This window comes from Dipteris shenzhenensis, chromosome 3 (genome assembly GCF_047967505.1).
Source record: "Dipteris shenzhenensis isolate YYH24624 ecotype China chromosome 3, Dip_SZ_1.0, whole genome shotgun sequence".
Taxonomy (NCBI): domain Eukaryota; kingdom Viridiplantae; phylum Streptophyta; class Polypodiopsida; order Gleicheniales; family Dipteridaceae; genus Dipteris; species Dipteris shenzhenensis.
Genome location: NC_141598.1, coordinates 9,662,297 through 9,673,441, shown reverse-complemented (window position 1 = coordinate 9,673,441; position 11,145 = coordinate 9,662,297). Strand labels below are relative to the sequence as shown.

At 46.0% G+C, this 11,145-nt stretch overlaps 1 protein-coding gene across 1 annotated transcript; it reads right to left on the bottom strand.

Annotated features, from left to right (window-relative positions):
- Positions 1 to 969: 969 nt before the first annotated feature.
- LOC147903328 (uncharacterized) lies at positions 970 to 2,263 on the bottom strand. Its single transcript, XM_087371384.1, has 2 exons — positions 1,832 to 2,263; positions 970 to 1,472 (listed from the first exon to the last, which is right to left on the bottom strand). The coding sequence occupies exons 1-2, from the start codon at positions 2,261 to 2,263 to the stop codon at positions 1,344 to 1,346; spliced, it is 561 nt and encodes a 186-aa protein (XP_087227510.1). The 3' UTR covers positions 970 to 1,343.
- Between the last annotated feature and the right edge of the window lie 8,882 nt (positions 2,264 to 11,145).

Genomic DNA, 11,145 nt, shown 5'->3' with positions numbered 1-11,145 from the left:
GAATTTTAGGTTATGGTAGCTAAGTGGAAGTGAGAGGCCAAATTGGTTTGAACAACATCAGGGCTCTAGAGAGAGGGATAAGTGGCTACACCTTCTATAAATCCTTGCCTCTAGCAAAATGCTGATCATAATGGGAATGAGAAGCTATGTTATGAGATGATGAGTGAATGACAAAGTGATGGCCAACAAGTCTCTTGAGTTTCAACAAGGGGATTGTAGATTCCACCCTCTATCCTCTACATTACTAAATAGCCTTGATTTTGCTGGTTTATGCCTGCGAGTACCCAAAGTTGATTGTAGTGCATGCTACTTCTTACTTTGTCCACTTGAACTATTTTGTCAAAGTTGAAATGCATAGACATGGCTTTGAGTCCAAACACATCACTTAAAACATGATGGGAAAGGATGGATTATACATAGAGTGAGTTCTTTTCTACTTTGTGCAATGAGAGAGAGAGAGAGAGAGAGAGAGATCTTGGCATATTATTTAAGCGCTGCGTGTTCTACATCTATACCCAGAATCACAAATCTTTGCTTGCTTGCTATTGCTTCTATCTACTATTAATCGTACTTCCTTTCCATTCATTGTACAAAGTCATCAAAGCTCCATATTTTCTTTCTAACTAGAATCATCTAAAACATTCAACTTTTCGAAAAACCCTTTCTACAATCCCTATCACATGGCGTTTCCTTTGATGCAATGGGTCACATGTCATTTCATGTCACAATTACAATGCCCATTAATATTAACTTGTAGTGTTAATTGTTCTTGACTTCTTCAACCACAATGTATGAATGGTAGCCACCTATTTTCACTTCAAGCTCCCAATGAGGCACTTCATTTTTTTGGGGGATTTTTTGCATAAGAACATTAAAGAATCTTACACATAAGAAGAAGGATTCAATCATTATTTTCTAAATTTTATGCATGCTGGAAAGATTGAGAACCATCGGTGTGAGAAGCGACACTTTGAGAGAACACAACCCCAGTTTTTTCGGTTTGAGCTCCTCACGATTAAATTTTACAATGTCTTCTAGGTGCATACCTTATTTCTAGAAAGGTATACAAATACATGAGAACACTCCTTATTGTAGAAAGGACAAATACATGAGATCACTCCTTCAGAAAACCAACAAAATTGCTAATATATGACAAATGAAATCGATGATCAAGGAAACTTTGGGACGATTCCTTACGCAAGAAAATCGAGCATGGAAAGCTGAAGAACACATCCTTGAGAAAAGAGAACCCACAAAAGAACACAGTCAACACGCCTTGACCCACAAAAGAGAAACCCACCTCAAGGACTTCGTGACGGTTTATGTCCACAAGGACGAGGGTTCTACAGCAAGTCCCTGTACGGTTCTTGCACATTGGGTTTAAGTTTGTGTCGTTTGGCTACACAGTGAAGCCTCATCCTGTATTTATTGGCGAAGCACCTCGACGCTCCTTTTGCAAGTCTCTGCAGGACCTGATAATCAACATCATCAACAAATTAGAGAGACGTTAATACAGTATAATAGTTTTTTCATGGGATTGGTGGAACCTATATATGCAAGAGACAATTTTTTAAGACGATTTTTCCTACTTGCTTAAACGAAGAATCTCCTTTTGTACATGAGTAACAGGCCACTTTCTTCTCCTGTACATTAGGAGTATGTACAATGTGTTCTCAGAAGAAGCCTAATCAATCTACTGACCATGAAAGTTTTATGGAACATTGTCCTATGTACAATGTGTTCTCGGAAGAAACCTGATCACTGAGCATCTACAAACATCTTGCTTTGCAGATTGGCCCCAACGGGAGCTAAAAGGACCGAGTAACATTACCTTGTCTGCCATTTTATGAAGATGGGGGTGCCTTTTGAAGTTAGATCTCGGTCGCCGGCTAGAGAAGGGCATGAGCTCTCCTCGTCTCACGGAAGACCCACTACTCTTCCGGCACCGTGGATTCAGCGGAGTGCGAGCGTCGAAAGAGTCCAATCTCTCGACAGAAACCCGGACGGGAGCCAGCTCTTCTGCGGGGAAAACATGTCGTCTCTCAAGTTGGTGCATGCAAGAGCGACCATAGAAACAAGATGAGGAGCAATCAAGGATTAAAGGGAAGTGGCGTAGATCAAGAGAGTCGGAGAGGTCGGAGAATTTGGAAAGGAGCTGCTGGGAGGCGGCCCTGCCGACGAGCTGGACCTGAGGGGAAGGAGACATGGCAGCACTAGAGTCACTTGTCACTAGAGCGAATACCAAGGAGTTTGGCTTATTCATGGGGTGAACACTCTCTTTATATTCCCCTTTCAACCTTCCAACGGTAACAAAACACTTCAACGTTCTCAATTATCAAGCTCGGCTCTACTTTAACTGAAAAGCATGAGGCTCTACTTTAACTGAAAAGCATGAGCTCTTTGGTTTTGCACATCAACACGTCTCATCATTTGGGAACATTCTCAAACAAGATGCACAAGTACTGCTCACACAACTCCATGAGCTTCGATCGAGCGTCGAAGCTGAAGATAAGAGAGCAATTCTTTTAAAAAGTCTTCCCTCCATGTGTACTGAAACTGTCAGGAGCTTGAGGCTAGATGACAATATGGAGTTCTTAAAGTGTGTTGGTCTTTTGCTTAGTGAAGGGTAAAGAGAAGATCATTTTCAAAGTGAGTGTGCTTACATTGCAAAAGATAAAGGTAATACAAAGAGCAAGAAGCCTATGTGGCTATTATGGAATGCTTAGGCATATAGAAGAGCATTGTTAGAAGAAGCAAAAGGATGAGAAGAGTAAAGTTTGCTTGCTGGGAAAAAGATGAGGCGGTTGAAGTGGACCATAGTAACCACCTCGAGGTTGGGAACAAAGCCATAGGTATCATTGAATGACTGGAGGCGGAAGCAAAATCCCTCCTCAGTCATTTCCTTAGGGGAGTTGTATTTCGAGAAGTTGTAGAGAATATTAGGATCCTTTTGTTGGAGCTCTCGGAAGTGGGCCCAGGTCCATTGTATTTATATGGGCATGTAGAGGGGATGGATCCAGTGTGCGCTACGATAGTAGTGCTAAAATCGCTTCTTTTTCAAAAAGGGGATGCGCCAACAGGGTTGAAGGCCGACATCCGAGTCAATGAGAGGAATGCGTGTGCTAGCGAGGGCTAAGTGGTAACCACCATGTATGCGCTTCGGGTGGTTTCACATCCTGTCGTTGAAGGACTGGGTAATAAACTGAGTGAGGGGGAGAACTTCCATTATTTTGTAGAGATGGAGGCGTGAGCCTTCGAACTGGGCCTTCCAATGATGCATTAGGGTGCTGTCAGGCAAGTCCTCGAAGGATTGCAAGTTGGGCCTCCATTGGATATCTTCGGGCGGGGAGGAGGGGCGTGTTGGAAGCACCTCATAGTCGATATTTGGCATAGGCTCCTCCTCTGCACTCCTTGTGGATATTTGGCATAGACTCCTCCTCTGCACAACGATCGATGGGCGTATGTACAAAATCGGCCGGCTTCAATAATGCGGTGGAGGAAATGAACGGGGACATCCTGTGATGCGCGATGCTAGTGTTGGAGGCGTTAGAGGAGTACTCGAGGAGGTTGGTGCAGGGAAGGGGAGGCGAGACAGGATTGGTGGGTTGTTGGGGGGGTTGGGCGAGATCTATAGGGGGTGGCTGCAATATTTTTGTGGGGGGGCAGTATAGTTAAAGATGGCAATTGCTTCCTTCCCCTCCTCCTCGGTAACAGTAGGCTACATAAATTGTGTCAAAACTATTGACCAAGGAGTCCTGGAGAACTTGTAGCACCCCGATTGTACAAAATGATGATTCCGAGGGGATAGTAGGCTGTGGAGTGACATGTAACTAGGTGTCCTTGTGTTTGGATGGTGGAAGCCCAGACATAGGTCTACATCCATTCAATGTCAGCTTGGAGGCTGTCGGAGTACAGACCCATGGGCTAAGTTTGTCAAGCTTGGCTAGTTGCATCACTTCATCGTCCTATGGATAATTGGTGGACTCAGCGATTACACGACACCATGCCTTGAAGTTGAGGACGATGGGGTGGGCGGCTAGGGTTTGAAGATCGGAGAGATTGAGGAGGGATAGACTGGTGGGATGAAGGTTGAGGGAGAAGTAAGACATGGCGAGGATGGGGCGACAGTGGTTGGGGTTGCTGTGGAGGATGGTTTGGAGGGTGTTAGGGGCGGTGAAGTCTATGTGAGAGGTGAGGTTTTGTGCATAGAGTCCATCAAAGTGCATTTGAAGTGTTTGGGGGATAGTACATGGGGCCAGGGTGTAGGTGGCGAGTTGTGTGGAGACCCCTCTGTAAATCAAGAACTCATGTTGTCCTTTGTCTTCCAATGTAGAGTCCTTTGTGTGGCCAGAGGTGCATGGGTTCTTGTTCTTTGCTTGTATGGCAATGGTGAGGGCCCACTCCTGTGCGAGGAGATCCTAAAGGGTTTGGATTTGTTGGTCAAATCCCTCCCTGAGCCTCACGTTTTGGTCCTCGGCTTGTGCCCTTCATTTTTTAATGGTACGAAGGCTGGATTTTGCCTTGTCCAACTAGTCCATCATGGTTTGAACCAGGGACTTACAAAGAGCTCGCCCTTAATCTTTCTGACCATAACTTCCAGCTCTTTGACTCTGGCCTGATACTCCTATGCTCTATCAAGGGTGGTTTGCCTCATAGCTTGTGCAGTGACCATGCAGGTGTGGCTATTGCACGCACTGAGTTGTGCTTGGAGGAAGGGGGAGGACAATTGGGAAGCTTGTTCTTGCCTATACTACAAAATTGTTTATGTAACTTGAGGGAGTTGGGCCATTGCATCCACCAACAGCACAACTGGAGCTCCATGTGGTCCGCCTATGAGAGATGTTGGGCTGACATGGTGATGTAACCTCCAGGGGTTTGGTAATGCAGTGGGCTGCAAAACTGTAGGGCTTCTGTGAGCCCGGCGGGCTAGGGAGCAGAGGAAGAGCCTATGAATGAATGAAGTGGGTTCTTGGGGTTGCACGGGGGTAGGGGTTGTCATCTGGGGGGGTAGAGGGGGTGCGAGGAATGTTGTGACGTGGAGACCAATATTTACATTATCATCTCCATGAAACTCCTCCACATCAATGGGGTCTGGAATGGTGGCCTTGCCTTTAGGGTGTTGGGCAGAGGCCTCAAGGTATCGTTGTCTCCTCAGGATTTACACTTGATGGTCTTCATATTGTTTCTGTAGTTGGCTGTCAAGTGGTTGTTGAGCGAGACGGCTAGAGAGGGTGGGGCTTGTGGATCTATTCTTAGTCGTTTGGGGTCGGCCACCATCTCCTCTTCTCGACACATCTCAGCTTCGAGAAGCACATCAACACATCCCAGCATTTGGAAACATTCTCGAACAAGATGCACAGGTACTACTCACACAACTCCATGAACTTCGATCTAGCATCGAAGCTGAAGATAAGAGAGAAATCCTTTAAAAAAGTATTCCCTCCATGTGTACTGAAACTATCAGATGCTTGAGGCTAGATGACAATATAGAGTTCTTAAAGTGTGTTGGTCTTTTGCTTAGTGAAGAGTAAAGAGAAGATCCTTTTCAAAGTGAGTGTGCTTACGTTGCAAATGATAAAGGTAATACAAAGAGCAAGAAGCCTATGCAGCTATTATGGAATGCATGGGCATGTAGAAGAGCATTGTTGGAAGAAGCAAAAGGATGAGAAGAGTAAAGTTTCCTTGCTAGAAGAATCAACCTCAAGCGAACATGCTGAGCTTATAGCTGTGACAGATTTGAGGACTAGGCTTTTTGAGTTGTGTGATGCTTATTTTGATATTGTGGCTCCTACAAGTATATGTCTCTTTAGCATTTGTATTGTGCTCATGTGGTTTAGCAACTTCCTGTATCAGCGTTCTTTTTGGCAGTTCGATGTTTAGAACTATATTCATTTTGATGTCCCCCTAAAGGTTTCTCATTGGCTCATGAAGAGTTTCCAACATGGTAATTAGAGGTGATTGGCCTTGGCTGCACTATGAAGATTGATTGGTTGACATGTGAACCTTGGTGGTGGATGGTGCAAGAAGATTGGCCCATGCAAGACTCTAGAATGTTGTTGGCAAGCTAGGTAGCAAACCAGTGCATGGTAACCATGTGGCACAAGAGTCATAAGGGCAACATGTTCTCTACAAAGTAGGGGAGTCATCTTTGAACTCTCTCTCTTCCAAGCAACAAGCATGCACATGATAACCATGTGGCACAAGGGTCACAAGGGAGGCATGTCCTCTACATAGTTGGGGAGTCATTTTTGAACGCCCTTTCTTCCAAGTGGCGAACCTGTACAAGTTGTTTTGACGAGAGTCGTTTGTCATTAAGTAGACTTGGTCATAATAACAACTCCTCAAGATTTTGTTTGTTAGTAGAGTCAACCCCATGAGTCATTTTTGGAATTGTAAGAGAAAAAGTCTCCTATAGGAGTGAGCCAGGTCTATTAAACATCTTTGGTTCATCGGATTTTGTCCCTTCTAATCATCAAAACGAATGATCTGTTGTTCAATCACCCTTCAGTCAGGTCTCTCTTTTGTGTGCCATATTTCATCTCTACTACTTAAGCAATCTTTATGTGCCTTTGTTATGCTGCAGTATTTAGTGCATACAAAAAGTGACGAGAGAATAAAGACAATACTCTTCAAGCTCAAAAGTCAAAAACCCAATTTGCATTGCATTTTGAAATTTCACATTATTTAGGTGGACCTTCATTAAGCTAAGTGCAATACTTGATTAAAGAGACCTAACCTAACCTATCCTAATTGCAATACTTGATTAAAGAGACCTAACCTAACTTAATCTCACATGAGATAACATAATCTAACCTGATGTAACTAATGTAGGAGGGCTGACAAGGGCAAGGGGGAAGCCTACTACTACTGAGAGCAGAGTAGGGAGGGAGATGAGAGAGGAGGAGAGCACTAGGAGGGCAAGGAGGAAGAGGGGTGAACTGAGAGGGGAAGGGTAGGGGTGAGGGAGAAGGGCAAGCAGAAGGAGAAGGGAAATGGAGAGAGAATGGAGGCAGACATGCAACCAAGAAAGGGAGAAGGGTTGGGGAGGTAGGAAGGGAAGTGAGGGGTGAGGAGAAGGGTTGGGGAAGGGAGATAGGTGACAAGCGAGGGGGGAATTTCTATGAAGGAAGAAGGGGAAACAAGGAGTATAGCAGGTTTGAAGGGGATGGAGGTGCAAGTGAACGGGAGGGGGGGGAAGAGCTAGCTAGGTAGGGGATGGGAGGGGCAAGTAGAGGGGTATAGGGGTGAGAGAGTGGTGGTGGTGTTAGGGTAGGATAGGGGGCTCTTAAGATGAGAGAGATAAGGGGGATGGGGTGTGAGATATCACATTCCAGAGGAGGAGGTAGAGAGATGGTGTAGCTGGCGAGAAGGGGGGTTCCATTTAACTCACTATGTTTTCTGGCAGAGACACATGTGTCGTGGGGATCTTGAAGGAATGCCGATGGAGCCTCCACTCCAAGCTACTCCTTGTGAGAGCAATGCAAAGCATGAGCCATCTGTTGCAAGTAGCTCTTGGATTGTTGAAATGTGTTTCCATGAGAGAAAGAGGGAAGGGGGAGAAGGGGGAAGAGAGGGAGAAGGGGAGATGGAAGAATGAAGGGGGAGGGAGTGGCAAACACAAAGGCACTACAAGGGAAATAAGAGAACACCCAAAGACACTATTGGAAGAGAAGAGGGAGCTTGTATTCCAAACTTGTGCATACAACAATGAAGACCAAAGTCAACCATTTTGCCTTTTATACAAGTCACCTTTCAAAGGGAGGGACAAACCTTTTCCTTATACCAGTCTCTCTCGTCTCTCTTTTGTTACAACCACTTGGGCCCATATGGCACCAAGGCATTCTCTCAACCACTTCAAATGGCTCTTGTGTTATCCATATATAGGATCCAAATCACTCTTACATTATCCTTGCAAATTTGGATGATCCCGATGCTTACCTCTGTTCTAAGCCATTTGAGGCTCAAAACCCATTAGGACTAGATCGATGTTGATCCATTTGCAGCTCAAAACCCATAGGATGAGATCCATCATCATGCTCCATGGCTGTGGGGGGGCTATTAACATGCCTCCCTGTTGAGTTAGCTGCCCTCAGATCAGCCATGCTATAGTAGGTGAATGGAGAACACTGTCTGGAGGATTGTGTAGCAGTCCAATTGGTGGGGGGTGATCTGTGTGAAATCAGAGCGAAACTACAGAAGTGGGTGGCATGCATGTCCTCAAAGGTTCGAATGTGATGGACATGGAGGTTGCGGACCTGGAGGTAGAGGTGTAAGTCCTAGAATTGGGAGAGACCAGTGTCCAAGTTGAAGACAATCTGGTTGGTTAGATTATGTAGTTTCTCATCAATGGACTGATTGTGGGTGAGAAGATCGCAGAGCAGCAAAAGGATGAGGCAGTTGAATTGGACAGCTGCAACCACCACGGGGTTGGAAATAGAGCTGTAGGTATCATTGAATGACGGGAGGTGAAAGCAAAATCCCTCCTAAGTGATTTTCTTGGGGAAGTTGTATTTTGAGAAGTTGTAGAGAATATTAGGATCCTTTTGTTGGAGCTCTTGGAAGTGGGCTCGGTCTATCATCTTTCCATGGGCATGTAGAGGAGATGGATCTGCCACTCGAGGTGTGCGCTATGATAGTAGCACCAAACTTTCTACTATCAAAATTTCTCCTTTTTCAAAAGGGCATGCGCCAACAGTGTTGAAGGTCAGCATTTGAGTCAATGAGGGGAATGGGCATGTTGGCAGCTAAGTGGTAACCACCACGTATGCGTTTTGGGTCATTTTGCATCTAGTCATTGAAGGACTGGGTAATAAACTGAGTGAGGGGGAGAACTTCCATTATTTCATAGAGATGGAGGTGGGATCCTTCGAGATGGTCCTTCTAGTGATGCATTAGGGTGCTATTGGGCAAGTCCTAGAAGGATTGCAAGTTGGGACGCCATTGGATATCTTTGGGCAGGGAGGAGGGGGGTGTTGGAGGGACATCATCATCGATATTTGGCATAGGCTCCTCCTATGCATTCCTTCTGGGTGTAGGGTCGATAGGTGTATGTACAAAATGGGCCCGCTTCAATAATGCATTGAGAGCCTCATCCAAGAGGTTAACAGAAGCATTGGAGGAAATGGACTGGGATGTCCCATGCTATGCGATGCTAGTGTTGAAGGTGTTAGAGGAGTACATGGGGAGGTTGGTGCAAGGAAGGGGAGGCGGGATAGGATTGGCAAGTTGTTGGGGAGGTTGAGCATGATTTATAGGGGGTGGCTGTGGTATTTTCGTGGGGGAGGCGGTAGAGTTAAAGATGGAAATTTCTTCTTGCCCCTCCTCCTTGGTAACATCCTCGGGGTAGGCTAAATGAATTGTGTCAAAATTGTTGATCAAGGACTTGAGTGAGCTCTAGAGAACTTGTAGCACTCAATTGTACAAAATGATGATGCCAAGGGGATGGTAGGCTGTGGAGTAGGCCATGGAGTGATATGCAACTAGGTGTCCTTTCATTTGGATTGCAGAAGCCCGTGGCAGTAGGTCTGCATCCACTTGATGTCAGCTTGGAGGCTGCCAGGGGTTGCACGGGGGTAGGGGCTATCGTCTGGGGGGGGAGGGGGGGAGGAATGCTTAGATCTGGGAGGGGGAGGGGGGGGTAGGGGCTCTCGTCTAGGGGGGGAAGGGGTGGGAGGGAGAGGGGAGGGGGGGTAGGGGCTATCATCTGGGGGGCTACGGGGTGGAGACCAATATTTACATTGTCATCTCCATGAAACTACTCCACATCAATGGGGTCTAGAATGGTGGCCTTGCCTTTAGGGTGTCAGGCGGAAGCCTTGAGGCATCGTTATCTCCTCAGGAGTTCTTGCACTTGATGGTCTTCATATTATTCACACAGTTGGCTATCAAGTAGATTCTAAGCAAGATGGGTAGAAGGTGTGAGGCTTGGATCTATTCTTAGATGTTTGTGGTCGGCCACCATCTCCTCTTCTTCTACTGGAACAGATCATGTGGCTGCTTTGTAGGATAGCCGATAGGTGGTTGTTGCCCCATGTGGTAAAGCACGAGTATATACATCATCAGATTGCCCATGACCTCACTATGTGTCTTGAGGTCTTCCCTCATCTATGTGTAGAAGTAATCAGCCCAGATGGTGACATGTGGCATTGCCAACCTTGCGAGGATGTTTGGCATGATTGACTAATGGTGATCCATGTGTTTGACTTGGGTCAACCACTGGAGCACTCATGCCAATTTTTCCATCTCATGCTTTGTTATTTTGGAGAAGTGCATGTGACCCTTGGTCTTCTTCCTGTCATAATTGTAGATCTTACCGAGGGCCTCATGCAGGGATTTCTTGTGGGAGTACTTATCTGCGATGATGGGGAGGCCGAAGGCAGAGCGCACCACGGCCACATTGAGGTGGTAGAAGTAGAGGGTGCCTATTGCATCACATAGAATGCTGACGTTGGAGTTTGAGTTGTAGGCGTTGATGAATTCACCGAGCAACTTCATGTTGAGGTGACATGGCAGACGGTCCGCAACAACCTTGAGGCCTATCATAGCCAGAGAGGCTTGTACTGGCTCCTTGAGAGATTGGTATGCAACCAAATTGTGGTAGTAGAGGGTGTTATCATGGCCCTCATACATATAATTTTAGTGGATGGTACATCCATTGAGTTGTTGGAGCCATGTTTCTCCTAGCGGTGAGTGTGTCATGGACATCAAGACCTTGTACTCCCCTTGTGTTGAAGTTGGCATACGTTTCCTGGATGATTTTGGGAGGGGTTGCAGCAGCTGTTGATGCTGCTGGCTCTGCTTCGGAGGCTTGTTGGGTCGAGATCTCCTCTTAGGTTTGGAGCTCCTCTACCGGGATGTCTGGCATTTTGATAGTCCCAAAGGGTGTGCTTTGAGACTCAGAAGGGCCAATGGGAAGTGCATTTGGGGGTGTTGTCTATGTGCCAACATGGACTTAGGTAGCATAGAATGTGTGTGTAGAGTAGCGGCAAAGCTCCGCTTGTACTTGCATAAGGCTAGGAATAATCTATGTTAGGAATCCTCAACATGCAAGTTCTACTTGCAATTCCTACATGCAAGTCCTACATGATGTGATTCCTACATGCATGTTCTACACATGAGTTCTACATGCAACATGCGAGTTCTACA